The sequence below is a fragment of the Odontesthes bonariensis genome, chromosome 14, assembly GCF_027942865.1.
Source record: "Odontesthes bonariensis isolate fOdoBon6 chromosome 14, fOdoBon6.hap1, whole genome shotgun sequence".
Lineage (NCBI taxonomy): Eukaryota > Metazoa > Chordata > Actinopteri > Atheriniformes > Atherinopsidae > Odontesthes > Odontesthes bonariensis.
Genome location: NC_134519.1, coordinates 11,664,597 through 11,686,204, shown reverse-complemented (window position 1 = coordinate 11,686,204; position 21,608 = coordinate 11,664,597). Strand labels below are relative to the sequence as shown.

Below are 21,608 nucleotides of genomic sequence, written 5' to 3'. Positions count from 1 at the left end.
TAAACAAGGAGAAATAAGAGGAGAGAAGTCGATTATACTGTGTGTTTTGTGTGACTTAAAAAGTGTTTATCAACGGTCATAAATAAGACAAGGTGACATCTAGGGTGTTTGACCAACAGCACTGTTGGCAGGGGCAAAAATGTACAGGATAGTGTTGCTTTTTGACGAGAGTGGCTGAGTCGCCTCACACACCCCGACTAGTTGACTGGATTGAAAACATGGCTGCGGCCGAACGTGAAGCAAATTTACGGAAGTGAGGTATGTCTAATTCTTGAGCTTCAAAAGCTGTTTTGAAGTGTACCTCCAGTTAGGTGCTTGTAGTAGAACAAATGCAAAAACTTGAATTTATTAGTCCACCAGAAATGCGTATGGACGTAATTGTTGGCTGCACACTAATACATCGGCAAAGTTATGCGCGGAACAATCAGCTAGCTTTGCTAGCTAATATGAGGCTGCTGCGGCTAGCCGTTGCTGCTAACTGGTTTACAACTGTCGTTAGGCTGCTAACCGTGCTACTTGTGTCTGAACGCAGCAGCTGAAACATAAACCTCGGCGAAACACACTGTTAGTAGTCATTTCCTGCACCCAGATTTTGTGGTGTTGCCGTAGCTAACAATTCTTTCAGCTGTTGAGTTTGCTAGCATTTGACTGAAACTAGTAATGTTAATAGAGGGAGACTCATTAAATCGACACGATTCGCCACTTGGCACGATGCAATTTACAGAAAAACTAGCCGAGAAGAACTAGCTATGGTAACATTAGCCAACTCAGCTAACTAGTCGATCACAACAGAAAAAAAAGAAAAAAGAAGATGAGTGCCATAGGGGATGTCTAAGGTAATATTTGATTTAACTTTTGCAACAGTCTGTGTTTTGACTTCTGAAACGTTAAGGGTTGATATAAAGCTTCTAGTGAGAGCTAACGGTTATTTAGTTTGCAAGGGTTAGCCCGCTAAACGGCTAAACTCAGGTTTGCTGAGAAGTTGGACCGTGCTAACGTTTAGCTGTGTCGCCAGGTCCGTGGACCAGTCGAGTGGTCTTGCCCAGACGCGAGACTGAAGTTTAAATTTGTAGAGTTCACATGTGTTAACCGGGTGCACGTGTCACTGCACCTCTGTCTGGTCTCGCTAGTTTAAACAGCATCCTCGTGCCTCCAACTTTGTGGCATAGAGCTCGCGGTATCTGATTACTCGTGATGTTGGGATTTGAGCGATTCTCATCGGTATGTATGCCAGCACAACTTCGCGGATTTTTTGTTGCCAGTAGGCCGTGTGGAAGTGTTGGAACTTCAGGTCAGCGGAGAGCTGAGCATCACACCACCGCGACAGAACCGCACAAAGCTTCTTTCATCATCTCTCCCAAAACTCGGCTGGTTTGTCAACAATAGCCTTCACGCTTTACTTTTAATGTGCGTGTCTCTGCGCGTATGTGGACTTTTAAGGCACACTGTCCAACTAAAACGGTGCAACGTGAATATTTACAAAGTGGCCGTCATTTAAGATCAGATCTGTCATAACTGTAATGCAGTCAAATCAACACGTGCTACCATAACTTGACAGCCAAACAAGCGCTTTAGAGAGGAACAGGAAGTGGGTTGATTACATTTGCACATGGATCCTTGTCTAAGAGATAAGCTAATCTTTCTTTGAGCTGTAAACTTGTATTTGAACTGAACACCTCTTTGAGTTGGATTACTATTATTGTTACAACCTTGCAATTATCAATGGCAACACAAATGCAGTGGTGGTTTTTGGCTTTTTAAGATGTGGTTCCAAACCTTGTTGTCTTCTTCTAACCCCTTGTTTAGACCTTGGGGCCTTGTTGCTCATATGAGTTATGGGTTAGGTTGGAAATGCCTCTTTCAGATTTGTTGTTTATTTGAATCATTTTAGTGCCACCTAAAGTCAACCGTATCTTCAATAATTGACATATTTACATTCCGTCTCCTGAAAGTTTCAACTCCTTCAACCTCTTTTTCAGATTTTCAATGACTGGCCTAAGGTGTGTGTATATATATTTTAATGTTAACAGTGTTTATGCTTTACTGGAACTAATGTGGCGATAAGTAGTGCAGCTCCAAGGATCCTTTCTGTATAACAATTGCTCCTCCAGAAAAAAAGATACCTGCTAAGGTACCTACTTAGCAACAGCGTGGACTGTGAAATATGAAAGCCACTTGTGCTCTTTATTTTACGGCATTCCAGCCATTTCACCTCTGCCAGGCATGTTTGACATTAGTTAGAGCCTCAGTTTGGGATGAGCAGTCAGATTTACAACGCAGTAATGGCTTGGTTTGCACTGTTTATGGGTACATATTAAACTAAGAGCAGTTTTTCACCAGACAACTGATGGCAGCGTCAGAAGGATTGATTGATTAATTATTGAGGCCATGTCAGTTGTTAATTATGAGGACAAGGAAGTGTAACTCTGCTCTGCCTGAAGAATCTGCCCCCTTCTCCCCTCTTCCTGCTATTCTTTCTCAGTTTCTTTCTTTTTTTTTTTTCATGTATGCATGGAGAAATCACATTAGCTTTCTCAGCTGGAGTCTTCAGTGGAGTGTGAGTAATATGTGCATATGGTATTGCTTGTTCCAGGTCACTGTTGAATCGCTCCTTGCAGAAAAATTATCAAAATAGTATTTGTAACAAAGATAGCCTCTGGCTTTGATGTTGCTCTGCTAGTAAACTGCAGAAGAAGAAGAAGAAGAAGAAGAAGAGAGGGACTGCCCCAGCATAGGCAACAAAGAGCTTTTAAATGAGTTTTGACAGAGCTCGGCCCACAGATTGATGTACTTGGAATTAATGTAAATGAGCACCACAGCCGAAATGCCAATTGATCCAGTATTTCTCTTTCCTACGGTGAAAGACTGCGTCTAGTCTTCCGGAGAAGGACGTTCAGTGAGATCATCTTCCTCTGAATGTCCCTTTAATATGACCTTTACCGCATTACGTTTTCTTTGTCCTCTCTGTTAGATATATTAGTTGGACCTGATCTTGAGGATACTTCCGTGGCAACCTTCCTGTCTGTGTTTACTTTGAAAAAGGATCTGGGTCATTTCTCTATAATCTTAAAATTTCTTACTACTTTGAAGGATGCTTCACAGGTAGCTTGATTGACTATTTGTGTAGACGCATGTTAAGATCATGGCATTACCTATTCTGTTTGTGTGTTTCGCTGTTTGTATTGTTTGTAAGACTGAGCTGGAAGATTGGTTGCTTCCCTCTGACTTTCGTGCAGTGTGCACAGCCGAGATGGAGAAAGAAAGCTGATTAAACTAGATGCGTGCATGTGTCGGTGTATTCGCATTGACGAGTAACCCAGCTCTACTTATCCAGATTATCTTACTTCAGTTACAATCTAAGTGTAAGATCATTTTAAGGTGTTTATATTAAGTAAAAATCAGATATAATCACTCTTTAATCTGTGAAATTGATTTATTAAGTATATAGTGTAACATCTGCTATATAACTGCCTGGTGGAACTGAGTTGTAATCGATTGTGCAGTTCGCACCACAAGGCATGATATTTTAATTTATTGATTGTTTTTTTTTCCCCACATCAGTTTATCTTCATTTTTGATTCAAAGGGACAGTTGCAATGCTTTTTTTAATGCCTTGAATTGAGTCAGGATGTTCATTGCTATTACTTGGGTAAAATTCTTGTTCTTTTGGCTTTATAGTTTTTATATGCACTGAAATATTTAGCAGTCCATTGGCTTTCTGGCATACCTGTTAAAGAGATTAACAGCCTCTCGGTGTTCACTGCATAATAACAAAGCAAAGTCTGCAGTGTAGAAGAATTACAGTGTAGATTTTAGTCTGCTAGTAAACCACATTTGTTTTACTCAGCATAAGAAGTAATCCCTGCAATGAGGAAATAAATATGCCTTTCCTCTAACAACATTCAGTAACTCACTGGAAGAGCTGGAGGAGGTGGTCAATGAGAGGAAAGGTCGGGGCAGCTCTGCTCAAACTGCTGCCTCAAAATAAAAGAGTGGTTTACATGGTTTATGTTTATTAGACAGGCGATCTGAAGTTATAAAAATCCCTAGCTTGTCGGCTTTGGGGTAATTGTTTACGAGTTAAATGCTCGCTGAGCTGCAGACATAATTTCGTTTTTAGTTGCCAAGCGCAAACAGATGGGCTCCGAAGCTGTGTGCCATTTATTAAGAGTCTGCAGAGGCTGTGTGTTTGGTCATTTGGGCTAAATGGAAGATCTGACCTTACTTTTTTACTGTTTTGTCTCAGACAATTCCCCACCTTTTTGAATTATTTTCTTTGTGCACACCTGGTATAAGACATCTAGCTTTGCCTGTGGACACAAGGTGTTGCTTGGCTGCAATGATGAAGTAAATCAATAGTTCTCTGCTATTCTCTCAGAAACTACGCAGTATTTAACAGTGGCGCTTTTGGGAACTCTAGTTTGAAATTAGGGATGTTAACCGATGACCGTATGACCGATGGTTGACCGAATCAACGTCGTCCGGTTGGAATTTTTCTGCCGTCGGTTTAAAAAAAAAAAAACTCACTATATCTTTAGAAATGTTATGTGAGCATGAGCCATCCCACGATGGAAGAACAACCGCAGCAGAGCTCACGTAGCGCCTTCCTCAGAGGTCCTCTCTTACACCGGTTGCAACTTGTACGCCGTAGATGACGGGTCCTGTCTGCGCAGTTTAAAAAAAAAAATCGCCACTATTAACCTAAATAAAGCCAATGTGGCTGCGTGTGGACTACAACATAATGATAATTGTAACATTGTAATGGCAAAAGACACAAGACTAACTTAGCCGACTTGTGATATATTCATCTGTACTTAAATAGCATGACGACAGGAACTTATTGCAAAGGATTTTGTGCAGCATAGGCTACGCCACAGAGGCTGTTGGCATTCGGTAAGTTTTTTTTTTAACGAAGTCATTGGTTAACCTACTTTCCTGTAACACCGCCAAATGCACCGTTCTCTGTTTGTGACTTTGTAACGTGGGCTTTTAACAGCCCGAGTTCGGTGCCGCGTTTGATTTGTGTTTAAAAAGTACAGTGACTGGAAGGGCGCCGTTGCGCGTAATGTGTGGCTGTGCGTGTCTGCGCAGGCACAGCAATTATTTTTCTACCCAAAACCCTTATTCCTCCACAAGTACACCTAGAACTAGTGGTCAATGATTGGGGAAAATGTATAATACCAAGGGCACGAACTAACATTGATTGTGTGGTGGGAGCCTAACCAGTCTAAAATGGGGGCGTAACTTGTTCCACGCGGCAGAGAAAGACGCGCGACAGGACACAGATATCATAAATGGCACTTATAGAATTTTCGGTGACCGACTTTAATCGACTAATGAGGCTCAGTGGTCGGTCAAGACTTTTTTTAAATTTCGACATCCCTATTTGAAATACTAGATTCAGTTTTAGCATGTTTAACCACTGAAGCTAGTCAAGACTGTCACTGCAATGCTAATTCTACAGTGTAATCACTGAATTATGCATGGTGTCAGTTTTCCATCATTATGTTAACTTAATCAATAGTATTTAGTATAGATTAGGACAGTTACATTATTTCAATTTACACACAGCTATAAGATTATTGCACACAACCAAAAAACTAGCAGGGTCAAAGTTATTACCCCCCAATATTAAGTTGTGTATCCTTTTTGCTGGATAACAGCTTGCAGTTGTTTGTTGTAGTTTTCAACGAGCGATCTTAGCCCATTCTTCTTTGGTGATTGGCCTGGGATGGGCACTTTGGTCCTCTGGAGGTGGACCTTCACCAGGAGCCACGTATGTTTAGGGTCGCTGTCGTGACGGCCCAGACCCAGTTTTACTGTTGACTGCTTGAGGTTTTCTGTCAAAAATCTTCACATATCCTTCTTTCTTCATGATTCCTTCCACCTTGACGGGATTCCCAGTTCTAGAGGCAGTGAATCATCCCCACAGCATAGTCCTCTCCCCATCGTGTTTCACTGTGGGGACAGTTTTCTTTGGGTTGTACGCCTCTCCCTTCTTTCTCTAAACATGAGCAGCGTCTCAATGGCCAGAGCTCTAGTTTTGTCTCATCTGTCCAAAAGACGCGTTTCCAGTGTGCGTAATCTTTATCCAGGTTGTCCTTCAGAGGTGGAGTTTTTCTTGATCTGTGACCTGGCAGTCCATTACTCTGCAGGGCTCTAGGGATTGCCTTCTTTGAGACTACAATTCCCGACTTGACTAAGTCATTCACTAGTGTCTTTGGAGTTGTTCTTGGGTCTTTAGACACATCTCTCAGTAGTTTTCTTTCCACAGTCTTTGAAATCTTTTGCTTCCTACCTCTGCCAGGCTTGTTCTGAACTGTGTGGCTGTCTTTGAGTTTCTTGAAGATACTTCTTACTCCAGTTCTTGACACTTTGATAACTTTATATATCCATCTCCTGCTTTGTGAGCATCAACCATTCTTTTCATTAAGTCTAATCTGATTTATTTTGTTTTTGGCACGATGCTTTCTCAAGTGACCGCTGAAACCCTTGCTGAAGTTTTTAATAAATTGTGGAAATTGGAAGATGACTCTAATTTATAATTTGATTTTACAAGCTTTGAGCATGACAAAGTTAAAGTACATCATTGCACAGCAGTGGTTTGTGCTATGGCTCAATGAAAAAGGTATCTTTTTCAGGAGGCTAATAATATTGACTCTGGAAACTTTAGCTTTTTTTTTTTCTGAAACAATTCTGTTTTTGTGTGTAAATAGAAATACTTTATACTTTCTAAAGAAAACTAGTATGTTTAGAAATACTATGTTTACAGTCTCTTGCTCTGCTATAAAAGCACTTTAAAACTTGATCATTTTGTCTTCATCTGTATATGTTTGTGTGTGTTTTGCAGGTGCCCACATTCTGCTGCAGAGGAGAGAGCACCAGGATGAGGAGACTGTAGGCACCCACCGTAGTATGGCCGCGTCCCGTTCCTCGCGTGTCACAAGGTCATCAGTAGGGCTCAATGGATTGGATGAGAACTTTTGTGGTCGAACCCTCAGGAACCGCAGCATTGCCCAGCCAGAGGAGACTTCGGTGTCTCCACTACCGAGGGCCCGCTCGCCCAAGAAGAAGCAGGACGCCAGGCAGGAGTCGACGAAGGACATTAAACAAGGCATTAGGCAGGACACCAGGCAGGACACCAAGCAGGAGTCAAACCAGGACTCTAGGCAAGAGTCGAAGCAAGATGTCAAACAGAACACAAAGCAGGATGAGAAGCAGGACACTTGCTTGCAAAAAGGCCAGCAACAGGCCTCGTTGCAGGGAAACGTAACCGACGCTAGCGCGTCTCCGGGTGAGGCTGATCAATGGACCAGTTCCAGGAAGCGGGGCGTGTCCTGTTTAGAAAAAGACATTAGTACCAAGAAGCCTGAGAACTGTGACCCAGGGAAAGAGCTGCAGGACACCTCTCCTCAAATCAAAAGGGCGAAGCAGTGCTCCCGCTCCGAGGAGTCTCAGGGACAGGAGGAGGACCAGGGGCTTCTGAAACCTCAAAGTCCAGTCTCTGTCCCAGAGCCTAGTAAAGAGGACATTTGTGAAGAATTACTCAGCCAAAACTCAGCTAACGCAGCACCTGCCTCACCTGTCCTCAGCAAGCAGGAAGATGAGCTGATGGGGGCGGAGGCAGAAGACGGTCGTGTGGAGTGTGATGGGGCAGTTTCACACCTTCACGCTCATAAAACCTCTAACGGACTCAAAGAAAATAAAGCAGAGGAATCTAGCACAGTCATTGAACAGCCCAGTGCAACTCCCACCTCTGCTGCTAACCTCCTGTCGCTGCCCAATGGCAGTCAGACGGGGGCTCCCTCATCCCCTGACCCCTGTGTGCCTTTTAGAAACTCTGTCCCTGGGCAGATGGAGGTCTCTGGCTCAAGGGAATCGTCTGACTCCTCTGCAGTAACATTTGAGGGTGCTCCAGAGGATCCTGTTCCTGAGTTAATTGTGGCAAAGGAGCAGGAGGTGGAGGAGATGGAGGTTGATGTAGTAGGTGACCCAATATGTCTGGCCCACGAAGAGCAGGTGACAGAGAGCGAGAGCGATACTAATGGCCGGCCACCGTCACCCGTACAGGAAGCTTCTGCCTCCATCTCCACCTTCTCCATGAACATGAACTGTGGTTCCATCAAAAACAGCAACTCAGGAGAAACTACACCCCCGCTAACAACACCCCCCTCCCCCACAGAGCCAGGTTGCAACCCCTCAATATCCAGCACGTCCCCTCCTTTTACAGAGCTCTACGAACACAGATACACCCTGCGGACTTCACCCAGGAGAGTTGCGTCTGGTGGCAAAGTGTCCCCCTCCAAACCCAACTCTCCTCTTACAGACAATGGTCCCTTGAGGGAAGAAGGTGAGGTGGAGGAGGACTGTTCCATGCTGGAGGAACCCGTTTGCTCGAACTCAGTGGGCCCCTCCAGTGAGGATCCGGTCTGTGTAAACCCAGATGACCGGGCAGGAGCTAAGGACAGTGGCTTAATGCAAGGCCAAGAGACTGAGAACAACAAGGGGCTGACACAGAGCCAGGCAACAGCCGAGGAGGAGGAGCAGGAGGAGGAGGAGGAGGAGGAAGACGAGCCAGACGTGTATTACTTTGAGTCAGACCACCTGGCCCTTAAACACAACAAAGAGTATGTGGGAGCTCCCCAGGGATTCTGCGTAATCTGTTGTTGCTGCGGCTCTCACACATGTTGCTCACTGTGATTATTGCTTTATTTCTGGTGTGTAGTTTTGAAAGAACACGAGGTGCAGCTGAAGCGACGAGAGCTTTCCTTTTCTTAGAATATTCTGAGGTTTTGAAAATGCCTCAAAGTGTTTTTTTTAGCGTTGTCTTAAGTAGGTCATTTACCCAGTAACGATTTATGCTTTCTCAGTAGCCCCATGCGATATTATTGCACTTTTTTTTTTTTTCTGTGTAAAATTTGCCTCATTAATGGTTATTTTGAATCGTGATGGTACAGCTTTCTGAACTATTAGAGCGTCCACAGGGAGTACAGCCGTCCAGTGGCAGGTGTCTCACTCGTGCTTTGGCAGATGGGAGAAAGGTAGCAGCAGTCACCCGCCCTCACGCCTCCATTGCAGATTGGAGCCCCAGGGAGAGCGACGGGGAGGCTGAGCTGTAGGAGCCTTTAGGCCAATGACTGCCCGCCCTGAGAACCTCCCGTTGATTTATCTGATTTAAAGCTTAGTACGATTGTTTTAATTTAACAATAATAAATAGGTGTATTTATTAGTTGTTTAACATTCAGTTCACTGGCATAGAATCATGAAACATGAATAGAAATGAACATGGCAGTTGTGGCGGTTCATTGCCCCCTTAGCCTATCAATCCCTCTGCTTTTAGGCCATTTCAACAGCCTTAGTCTTAAATCCGTATTGAATATGAATTAATATGATCCCCTTTTAACAAAATACCAGATGTCGCCAAGCGTTTTACTTCTTAAAATGTAGTTGTGGTTCCTCCTGATCAGTCATAACACTGAAGCTGGGTAAGCTAACATCTTGTTCTGATGCAATGTGCTATTGGGAAAACATGCATTTTGGCATTCCCATGGATGTTACTTTGACACCTGCCACCCACTTGAGCATTTTTGCAGACCAATCACACCTCCCATATGTCAACAGCACTCCCCTGTCAGGACAGCTGTTAGTCCTGCCAAAACTACCAAGGAAAGGCTCAAAGAGCACAACAGAGAGTGTTAAGTGTTTACCATTTCTCCAAACTCTCCAGATACCAATCTGATGGGATCTGTGGGAAGCAAGGCCAAACCACAAAGACAGACACCTTGTAATCCAAAGAGCTCAAAAGATCTAATGGTAACATTGTGGTAGCAGAAACTCCAGGACGCCTAAAAAACAAATTTGTAGATCTGTAGAGATGCCGGGTTAACATCGAAGCTTGTCTGGGTCTTTGCACCACCAAGAATTTGACAGGATGGTTATTTACAGCAGTTATTTTTTTGGTGTTTTCACAGCAATTGAGATAGTATTCATGGGCTTCTATCTATAGTCTCCGTCTGATTGTTTCGCTTTGACGTGTTAAAGCATTCAATTTCTCACTTGAATCTGCTGGTATGATTGTGTGAATTAACCGCTAATTGTCAGTCTCCCAAATCCACTGTGAGAAGATTACACTTTAAAATGACAGTGTTCATGCCTCCGTTATCTCTCGTCTGTTGTTGTATGAGAAATTCATTTCACTGCCCTGTGTCCGTGGTGTTGCTGTTAGTTGTCATACAACATCTGGATGTTGATGCTGGTGGAAAGCTCCCTCGCTGCGCTCAGTCAGGCTCGGCTAACTTCTCTGTGGCCGGTCAGCTGATTTGTGATTCATCTTTACAGGCAGAAGGGTTGAGATTTTTCTTTTTCTTTTTTTTTTTCTTTTTTCTGTGGCCTTGGAGAGATCTTCAGCTAAAGTCCCCTTGTCTTTGACACCACTTTGGGTAAATGTTTTAAATTTGGATAGAGGCTTCAGAGTAAGATTTCACTACTCTCATATTACGAGGTAATTCAATCAAGTTTCAACAGCATGCCAAGATTTGGTTGTGCTGAATAAGGAGAAGTCTGAAGCATTCAATCAATGCAGCCAGGATCACTTTTAGGGAAGCGTGTTGAGGCATTTTAGATAAATATACAGAATTGACACAGACTTGATTTATTTAAATTAAAAAAAAATGTCTTGTATTTGTATCTCTGCATCAGGTTTGTGTGTTTTGAAATTCAAAAGCCGAAATTTTTTATAGTTGTCATCAATTAGTGTATCGACATGAGTGTCCAGGCCAGCTTTTCATTGGGGAGCATTGTTTGTAAGTGGACCCTGGGCCCAACAGGCAATGGAACACCAGACTTGTCCCCGGACACTTGGGAAGAGTCCAGAGTAATGAGAAGCAGAGCCAAGTCCTCCTCATTCCCCCCCAAACAGATTAATGGACAGAGATTGTGTTAATCTAAGGAAGCTATCTGCTTGTTTCTACTATCTGCTTGTTGTTGCCTCTTGCAGGCATCATGTGTTAAATCAGTATCACTCTGAAGAACCTGAAATGTACATGGTGTTCGTGCCACAAACTGCCGCTGTGTCGACCAGAGAGGCAAACTTGACTTTAAACACACTTCACTCATCCGAATGTGCTGCTCGTAGGAGTTTAAGCTGCTGGCAGCTGTTGAATAAATCGTGTCCTGTACATTGATTTTCATTCATGTTGTGTTTGGAGAGATTGATCCACTCTTCTCCTCCGAGCACCTGCATTGGGTTATATCCCTTTAGGATGCAGTCGATTTCCATCCGCCCTGCTCGCACTGTAAGGCCTCTGAGTCAGTATGGCACTTTGTCATTGGCAGCGCAGTTTGCAGTTCCGTTGCCCCAGAGATTGTGAGTGGAAAGGTCAGGCTTGTAGTGCTGAAGGCTATTCAAGCGCTGCACAACGCAACTGTTTGTCATGCAATGGTTTTGAAATTTGCTGTGAAATCTGAGAGATGGGCAAAGTTACAGACCCGGCCTGTGTTGTGGTACATTTGCTTTAGCATAGTCACTCAGAAGAGTGACGAATAATGTGAGTGTTTGCAGGTTTGGGAAGGTAAACAGTTTGCAGCAATCGCATAGGTAATTGGAGAAAAAGAGGTCATAACACTGGTAAACACGGTGCTTGCAGAAAAAGTGGAAAATGGGTCATGTTTTGTGCAACTGTTTAGATTCTCAGCACCATTGTTGAATTATGCATGGGGTGTCATCTAAAAGTTTGATGCACTGCAGCATTGCATGTGTCAGCTTGAAAAATGAAAGCATTTCCGTCATTCTTCCCTCGACTAACCTTGGGTCACTGTGCCAGTTACCAGAGACTGCTGCAGACCATTGGAGTGCTCGAGGCCCAGCGTACGCAGGCCATCCTTGACCTGGAGACGTTGGCCTGTCATCAGAGAGAGGCACTCGCGGATCCCATCAGCTTTGCGGAGCAGCTGCAGAAACGGGTAACAGAAATATACAGACCTGTGCCTTTGATACACTGAAGCGTTGTTGTGCTCAACAAAGAAATGCCGATCTGGGTCAGGGATGACAGAGCATGGTTATTAAGGCAAAAGGTTCAAAGCCTCAAACATCTATGGCCTAAAACATCAAAGGGGAAGAGAAGTTGACTGGTTTGTCTTCTGTTGTGTTCACATTTTCTCTGTACTGAAGTTGATGGAGGCTACACGCTCTGTTGTAAGATTTTGACCCTTGAATCTTGTGACGTTCAGGTGAATCTGGGCTTGCCGTGTCCCCAGCGTGTCGTTCAGCTCCCTGACATTGCTTGGGATCAGTACACTTCGGGCCTGGGTGAATTTGAGAAGGAGTTCTGCGACAAGAAACGCAAAACCAGGCAGCTGAAGCTGATCTTTGACAAAGGCACGTATGAATTTGGATTTGGATTTTGTCTCTAATGTTGCCAAGTATTCCTTTTTATTTATTTATTTTTTGCATGAACAAAAAAACCCCTATAAGGCTTATTTGTCAATTGACCACAGGTTTGCCTCTTCGACCAAAAAGTCCCGTTGAGCCCAAGAAGGAAGGTGAATGCTCCACCATGTACTCCTCTCTGCCCACGAGTGATGCCCCAGAGAACGGCAGCCAGACGCAGGTCTGTCTCAGCATCTTTATTTCAGCATTCTGTACAACGCGATCAGGCCACTGCTGTCATCACAGCGGTAGCTGCCTCCCAGTATATCATTACTGCAGATGCAGAGGCAGCAGTTTCTAAGTGTAGCTGGTGAGTCGCCAATCTCCAGCAAGTCGTCCCTCAAAATCTTCAGGTTACCATGATTTTCCACCTCCTACAAACTCGTATCCCTCAGTTTTACTTCTCAGCAGAGTTAAGTATTTAGAACATATGAGCACAAAAGGTGGTATCTATGGAAACCTGACTTGCAGGCCTCTTTCATCTCTCTGATTATGTTTTATTTTTTGCTTCATTTATATATATATATATATATATGTGTGTGTGTCTTTTCTCTCAGTCGTAGCTGCATTCAGGTTTCACGTTTACTTGATTATTTGAAGGTGCAAAGCAGTTAACTCTGAGCAAACGCTTTATTATTTCTGTTGTTCTTTCTGTTCATATTGAGCCTGCACAGACGACGCTCTCTGAATTCTAACAGGATTGTCAGTCAAAAGAGTTGCTGTTTTTTTGCTCTGCTTTCTCCCAGCGACACGTCTCGAGTCACATCTGACAGCCAGACTTTCTCTGTCAAACCAACGGATTCAGATTGCCAGGCAGTTCATTTGTAAAGATCCTTTCAAATGGTGGCGTGCCCATTATTTTTTCTTGTCTTGTCAGTCTTTTAACATGCCTGCTACTGTGTGCTCTTGACAGATGATCAGGGGGAGGATTTGTCACCCAAATAAGCCTGACACGTTCAACCAGCTGTGGACTGTGGAGGAACAGGTTGGTAGTTACAGTAAGATCAGGCTGATCCAGTGTCGCACTGTAGTTACGATTATTCAGTTACCACTTAATTAGCACACAGTCACATCATCTCTTTAATATAGGATATAAAGCTTTCTATCCCATAAAATAGATGCCCAGTTAGCGATTTTATTTATTTATTTTCTTTCTTACCACAAAGCCTTATAATGGCTTTTTTTGTTAGTATTTCAGCTCATTTGTGGGGGCTGCTGCTCCATCTTCCCTGCCACTGACTTAACGTAATAGAAACAGAGAAAAGTGGGCTTGTGGTGGATGGGTATGACCCCTCTTACCTCTTTACCACCAGGTGCTGGCTCGGTGCTAAAGCCGGTTCAGGGCTGGTTCAACATTCGACCACAGAGCCATATGATCACGTAGCTTTAACAGCTCTTCCACTACATTTTTTAACTCCCTTTGCTCTATTTCATGCAGGGAGATGGCTTTATCTTTACCGATCAGTCTTTCTTATTTTCCCTTTAAACTGATGTCTTAATAGCATCAGTGTTGTTGATAAATCCTGAACATTTGTTTTTTTGTGAACAGTCTTGAGTGTTTTAGGAACGCTGTTACAAAAGGGATTCGTGTCTGGTAATATAAAAACCTTGGACAATATTGAGCTTATGTTATATCCATGCTAAAGCTCTTTATTTTAAACTCTCTTTGACAAACTAAACACTCCACTGTTTTCTTTTTTTAACATGATGGTCAGAGAGTTGTAGTTTGTCCTTGTACATATAAGAGCTTTACCAGTATGAGTGAAACCATCTGAAATAACCGTTTCCTGTTTGATACAGAGGATTTAAAAGTCATCCATATAGTCACCATATGAACAACTCTTCTTAAAGTTAGCCTTTCAAAAACCTAACAAAACAGGACTGGACCTGCAGTGCCCACCACAGCCCGAGCATATATGCAACAGACCAATTAGGATGTGATTCATTTATTTCTTGGGGCTTATTTAGTGAGAAATATATTTGTTGCATTTTTCACCAGATGTTTTGTGTCTTTTGGCAGAAAAAACTGGAGCAGCTCCTTCTTAAGTTCCCCCCCGAAGAAGTCGAGTCCAGAAGATGGCAGAAGATTGCAGATGAGCTCGGCAATCGGACTGCCAAGCAGGTGAAAATGAAAAAACTGCATTCCTTTCAGAGCAGTTTCTATAAATGCTTTAGTTCAGAATACTTGGTTGCACATTCAAAATGTAAGAAGGCAAGACATACTGCAAAAGAAGCGGTTTTCAAAGCCAAACAAAACTTATTGTGACACTAACGAAACATTCTGCCTTTACTAAGGAAGCAAACTGGTGCATTTCAACAGTAAAGGCTATTCGGTGTTAAAAGGTAGCCCAACCTGTATAATAACAGTTGCCTCTTTACAAGTAGCGGGATGATACAAGTGCATGCCCTCAATTACACCAAGCAGCTGTTTCTCAGTTCAAAATGATTAATGAAGCTGTTTTCCTCTTAAAACATTCCAGGTTGCCAGTCGAGTTCAGAAGTACTTCATCAAACTGACAAAAGCTGGCATCCCTGTGCCTGGAAGAACACCCAACCTGTGCATGTACACTAAGAAGGTATCATTCATCAAAATCTTTACCACACTTGAGTCACTAATCTTCTTCAAAGTCCATGAATATGGTTGTTTAATTGATTACCGTCGTATTAGCTTTGAGCGAACCGGTCCTGTAATGTCTGACTCCATTAACAAATCAGAGATTGAAGTGTTTGTTACATTTTAGACAACTTTTCTGAGTAAGGGTTTTGTACATCCGTCAGAATACTTTATAATGCTTGCAGATGAGTTAGTGTTAACCAGCAGTTGTTTTTGTTCGTTCTCCAGGCCTCAAATAAGAGACAGCACCACCTTAATAAGCACCTGTACCGCCCATCCACCTTCCTGACCTCCTATGAGCCGCCGGTCTACATGGACGAAGATGACGAGCGCTCGGCATTTTACAACAGCGTGCAGGACCCTTCTGCTGAGGATTCGGTCAGTCTCGTCACAGTGATTTTTACTGTATTCATGTGTTTTTGCGTGCAGCTCTGACTCATCTGTTGTGGAAGGTGATTTATTCAGTGCTTATTTTATGTGTCATTGCTAGATGACCATACAAAGATACTTGGCTGCCTAACGAAACTCATCATAAGCTCATGTCGTCTTTGGCCACGTCTGACTCTCCTTTTGATAGGCCGCTGCTACAAGATAAGACTTATAAGTAAAATCTGTCTGATATGCTTTTGAGAGCTTATTTTATTTCTGATAGGGCTGCGAGACATCAGTGCAGCATTAACGTTGTAATGCTGGCCTGTGCAGTACTTAAAATGCAGGGCAAATGAATTCAAATGAGTCACGCTACAGCTTTATTTTGCTTCATGATTCAAATGGAAAACACCTCGTCTGTGTGATAAATGATTGTTAACTCACTTTTTAGGGCTCTTGGATAGGCTGGGAGTTTTTTTTCCCAACATTAGTAACAAAACACGGGGACTGCAGCTGGCGAGCGGTATGCAGCCCCATCACACTCGGTGAGATGAGAACAAGAAAAGGCTTCTAAGCAATTTTTGATTACGTGAAGAACTAATGACTGGAGGAGTCCATTCATCTATATGAGCGACAGATGAGCCTTTCATCAGCTGTAGAGAAATGAAGGTTCCCAGCACACGGCAGCAATGACTGGGCAGCTGGGCCAGGACCAAATGCTACGGGTTTAAACAGATTATTTAACTGTGCTACACCCACTAAAACGATTAAGATAATTCCTTTCTATTGCCAGTCGTAGTGTGTTTGTTCTCTGTGCTCTCGGGGCGACGGTGTATTCAGAAGCGGTCCAGAGAATAAAACTAACCCCCGAGGGGCAGGCCGGAAACTATGACAACCTGCAGGGATTGTTGTACCCTTTCCCCTGCAGGCTATGTTTGGACGGCAGTTTTCTTAGGTAACTTTCTGGGGTAATTGGACTAGTTTAATTTTTACCTGAACAGCAGACATTAGGAGTGTTGGAAATGTGGTCGGTAAGCATGTTTCTCTGGAAAGAAGAAGTGAGCTTTGCCCTGGCCGCAGAAAATTAGCACCTTCACTTAGGTGTTGTGTTCCCATTGATGCGTATCGGAGCTGACTTGGGACCGGAGGACAATTTAACTCTTTCCCACTGCACTAAAAATAAACAGCTGTCATTGGGTGTTAGTGGATTTATTTCATTCTTTTCAGCCAGAAGTAATAAAAAAGTGATTAATGATTGATAAGTAGATTATTTGTGGCTCTGCTTGCTCTTCTTCCTCCTTCTCTAAAGAGAAATGGCCACAGCTTTGTCACGAGTTTTGGCCTTTTATAGGATCCTATGCAGTACTTAATGTCATTCTTTATCATTTTGAATAAGTAACACTGAAAAAGAAAATACTGCCATATCGGATTATTCCAAAATGATGCGACCTTCCTACCGGTCTACTCATTTTAAATCCCTTTAACGCAGCTGTGTTCCTCCCACTGTGCTTTCATTCAATCTGTTCCTAGTTTCCTGTTGTTAGCTCTACTTACACACACATGTAACCCGTGATCATTTGAACTTCAATCAGGACAGTTTTTACTGTTTAAAACTGCTAAATCGGAGCATGGAGTCTGCCTAGCCTCATTTTTCTGAACATTGGAACTGCAGAACTACTGATGCTCGTCGTTACCCATGCACTGACATTTCTTCCCCTCCTTTAGATATCAGTAACCTTTAAATGAAACCAGTTTTCCCTGCCCTGCTGAGGACAGACTGCCGTCTCTCCAGCCTGCTAACAAAACTTCTGACATTGCTTATGTGGAGTTAAGTCCCAGAGGTGTTGCCAGCATGCGCCATAATTTCCCACTTCACTAGGCTGTCCTTCATTTGGCTGTGCATGCAGGAAGGAATGAAGGTTTGCTCAGGGCAGCTGTGTCAGCAGCCTGCCAAGTGTGACTGATAGTTTCAGCAAAATAAAAAGTTGTACCTTGGCCTTTTTTTCTTTCTCTACACAAGAAATTTGGAGGTTGATATAAACCAGAATGGCAAAGGGAAGTTTTCACTTGCGTACTTGAAGCTGAAAGAGTGTCTGTGCTTAATGCAACAGTGTTGCCCAAACAGAAGGTAACCTTTTGTGGGTGTTTGTGTTGGGCTGAAATTAAACCGATGCTCTTTGCAGATTTGTCTGCAGGACAAATACATCAAGAGACGATCCTCATCGGACTGGGTCATGGTTATGTCGAGATGATTTGTCTTTGCATGCCGTCCTCCGCTGATTTCTCCTTTCTTTGTCTGCGTCTTCCTTCCCGCAAACCTAGGAAGAGGAGAGTGTCCCCGAGGAGTTGAGAATCTTACCGGAGTATAAAGAGCTTGTCGAGCTGAAGCGGCTGAAAAAGCAGAAGCTCCAGGAGATCCAGGAGGATAATGCTGGGATGCGACATTTAGGCTATAAGGTGAAACCTTTGCTCATCACATCTATACATACGTATGCTTTTAATGTCCGTGGAGTAAACAACTCCCTTGGTCAGATTTTAAGTTGGTCAGCAGGGACAAAGATGGCTCCTGCTGCGCTCTGTAGTCTGAGTAACGTGCTCACACTGTGCAACAATAAACAAGTGCAGACTATAATGAAGAAAGATTCAAGAAAAGCAGAGGCAGCTGTTGAACACTTGAAAAAATACTGGCACACAAAAAATAAGAATTTAAACCATCATGCTTTCACCTCATCAAACTTCCTGACACCAGTAATGCAGTTTCACACTTTCTCTGTTGGGCTCCTTCATTCGAATCACGTCTCCGGTGTTGGAGAGTGTTGCCTGAATCTGCTACTGCGTTTCTATTGATCCAGTCTTGTGTTCTGCAGATGCTGCATGTGTTTGTGTTTTATTCTGTGCAGTGTGACGTGTGCGGGATGGAGCCCATACAGGGAGTGCGGTGGCACTGTCAGGACTGTCCGCCTGACAACTCGGTTGATTTCTGCTCCAACTGTTCTGACTGGTGAGAGTTAAAATGCATGTATGGAAATGATTATCAGTGTAATGATGGTGTTACTGGATGGGATTTTTGTCACACAGTTTCAAGAATGATGGCCTGGCTAAACTTCTATAACACACAGTTGTATTCTTCATGTTCTTATTGAACTGTGCTAAAGCCGTTCAATAAGAACATGTAAAAGTATAACAATGATGTGTCCAAGAAGATGAGATTAAAAGTGTGGGTTATAGAGGTGGCACCCCCTGAATATAAAAGGCGGTCTGTGCTTCTCGACGCAGATTGGTTGCTATGAATCGCAAACAAAAGCTACTTTCACACCATCACCCACAAAGCATTTTGCCAAATCTGGGCTTTCTTCTACCCACAATAACATAAATTGAGGACATTTCAGTCTGATTCTTTCAACATGTCATCCTGAAAGAGGGTAACACCTGTGTTCATGTTAATGATGTGAGGGGGATCTCTTTAAGGCACATCTCAAGTTTGCTAAAGCAGTTGCACCTCAACTCTGAGACGCTGTTGTTTTGTTTCCTTTAAAAAGCAGCTAGGGACTTTTTTTTTTTTTTTATTTAGCTCGGTTGGTTAGAACTGTTATGTTGTTTTTATTTCACGTTTGGTATTTTTTTTTATCATGTAATCGAAGCTAAAGGTGTCAGATAAATGTTGCCATGGGGAAAAAGTGGAATATTCTCCAGTTATGTGTAAGTAGTAAAGTGCAAGCAGAGCGTCGGCCTGGCTGATGCAGTGGAGCACAGACTTTTCTACCTCAGACACCTGTGTGCCATGTAGTCTTTGGGGATCAATTCAAGGATAATATCTGGGTAGCCGTCCATAACCTGAAGCACTCAGAAATATTGATGAACTGCGAGTTTTGTTGTGATGGTCCAAAATTCCTCACCATCAAATGTAACTTTCAAAAGCAGCTACATTAAACACCCTGTGGACGTCGTTCCTGCTATAGTAGTTCTAAAAGTGGAGAGCTTACTTACCCTTTTGGACTGTTTAGTTGGGTATGAAAGACTACTTCACTGCTAGAAATTTAGACTGTCAATACTCTGCTCTCACATGATTTATTTTCGCTCCTCTCATCTTCCAGTTTGTACAAGACGGAGACCCACAAGCCGAACCACCACCTGGAACCGGTGTACCACGCCGACACCTTTCTGGACAGGGACTACTGCCTGCCACAGAGCACAGGCTACAACTACCTGGACCCAAACTACTTCCCAGCCAATAGATGACAGGGTCCCAGGCGCCCCTAGCTCCAGGCTCTCTCCACATATCCCACAGGCCACTCTGTGCATGGCTCCATCCTCCAAGTCCAAGATAACTGCTTAACCCGCCGGCAGGCAGGAAGGCCAGCAGGCAGGCAGGCAGACAGCCAGGGGCCTCAGAGCAGACCTCAGTGCTGCTGTTCGGGGGGGGCTGTTGGTAACTGACCTCCCTGACTTGAGCAAAGGGCGGCCATGTTGGTTCCTCAGAAAAAAAGGAGGCCCTGCTCCACCTTAGCCAGGTTATTCAACGGATCTGTGATTTGAAATGATACACTATTTTTAAAAAGAAACAAAAAGAAAACAGAAGGCGCGCAACATTCCCGAGCTCTGTGACTCCAGGAGGGCTGTCCCTGTTTCCCCTCTTTTCCTCATCCCCCTTTCGCCTCCAGTTACCTCCCTGTGCTGCTTTGAAACTGGACAATTGATGATTATTCTGGTGAAGCGCCGCCTAACGGAGACACGTGGTCGGCAAAGTGGACTGTCGAGTGGTCACCTGAGATACGCATAGGTGGTTTGTATGTGTGTATGTGGTCTAAGATGTTTTAGCTAGGTATCCATAGATCAAGTATTTATGCATCACGGGGTGCAGCGGGAGAAGTTTAGCAGACACTGTTTATGGCTGCAGACTGCAGGAAGTTCTGCCGGTCCATGTTTCAGCGTGGAGCCATCCCTACCACTCACACAACGCTGCTCTCTACCCTTTCACCTTTCAACTGCACACACACACACACACACACACACACACACACACACTTTCATCCGTTTCCTTTCTCTTTGCTCTCTCCACTAAAACATGTCTAACAAGGAATCACTACAGCACGGAGAGCAAGCTCTTTCTAAAGGCCGGCGAATGAAAAACGTGGAAAAAAAACACAAAGCTGTGTTTTTCTTTTCCTTTTTTCTTTTTTTTTTTTCTCCTTTTCCCAATGTGTGCCGTTGTTGATCATGTTGAGTGTTCAAGTATATGGTGAAAAGTGAAAAGTAGCCACTGCTAGTTGCTGTGTGCCATTTAAAAAGAAAACAAACAAAACAAAAAAGGTCTTTCTTTCTTTCTTTTTCCATTGTTTTTGTAAGGGCGAGGGACCCTGAACCCGGCCACTTCCTCTCCCTTCCTGTGTGGCTCCATCGACCCACTCTGTCCTACGTTATCGATCCTTTCATTATGCCTCTAGATCTTTAATTTTTCAGCCCACTTTAAAAGGTCCATTTAAAAGATTGTATTTTTATTAATCTATTTAAAAACAGAAAGAATAATCGAGGTAGTGGCTGGTGCCTCCACAGTGGAACGACCCACACAATTTTATACACATAGATTTTGTTGTGCTTGAGTAGACAACATTTTGTATGGTTTTCGTCTCCTTCCCTCACCCCCTTTGCCCTGCTTCGGTATCTGTGTATAACAGTCTGTTCTTATGTAAAAAAAAAAAAAAAAAAAGAAAAAAAAATGAAATAAATAATGTAAAAAAAAAAAAGAAAAAAATGCTAGAGGAGAACTGTGGAAATAAAAGTATGTGAAAATAGTGTTTCTACATCTGTCTATATTATTCCTTAAGGTTTACACCTTGTGTTCATAAGCCAGATATCACACTCATCCAAACTATTTAATAAAATTAAGTTTTAAGCTTTTTTTTTCTTTCTTTTGTCTAAAATGATCAAGTGATTCAAACTTAAACACCAAGGCTGTAAAATTCCAGCGGCTTTTGAAGGTTCTAATGTTTCTGCATTTGGAGGACGCTGTTATCCAAAGCGACTTCCACTCCCTGGTAGGCAGGTAGCGTAAGGGGGGAGTACTGGAAGTAGTACCTTTCATGCAGGTGGGGAGGTCAGGATTCATACTCTCGTCACCCACATGAAGGGCAGCAACTTACCACCTTATATTACACTTTCCAGTTGTTAACAAAGGTGTCATTAACAGATCTGATTCAG

The 21,608-nt window shown here is 43.2% G+C and overlaps 1 protein-coding gene across 2 annotated transcripts; it reads left to right on the top strand.

The window, feature by feature from the left end:
* The first annotated feature begins 17 nt into the window (after nucleotides 1-17).
* Nucleotides 18-21,262, top strand: zzz3 (zinc finger, ZZ-type containing 3). Of its 2 annotated transcripts, none has more exons than XM_075482857.1 (12): nucleotides 18-258; nucleotides 6,851-8,627; nucleotides 11,823-11,961; nucleotides 12,229-12,376; nucleotides 12,496-12,608; nucleotides 13,341-13,412; nucleotides 14,448-14,549; nucleotides 14,908-15,003; nucleotides 15,270-15,419; nucleotides 17,733-17,867; nucleotides 18,311-18,411; nucleotides 19,505-21,262. In XM_075482857.1, the coding sequence occupies exons 2-12, from the start codon at nucleotides 6,916-6,918 to the stop codon at nucleotides 19,647-19,649; spliced, it is 2,913 nt and encodes a 970-aa protein (XP_075338972.1). In that variant the 5' UTR covers nucleotides 18-258; nucleotides 6,851-6,915; the 3' UTR covers nucleotides 19,650-21,262. The 2 variants fall into 2 exon arrangements, with proteins under 2 accessions (XP_075338972.1, XP_075338973.1); XM_075482858.1 differs by lacking the exon at nucleotides 18-258 and adding an exon at nucleotides 319-836.
* The last annotated feature ends 346 nt before the right edge of the window (nucleotides 21,263-21,608 follow it).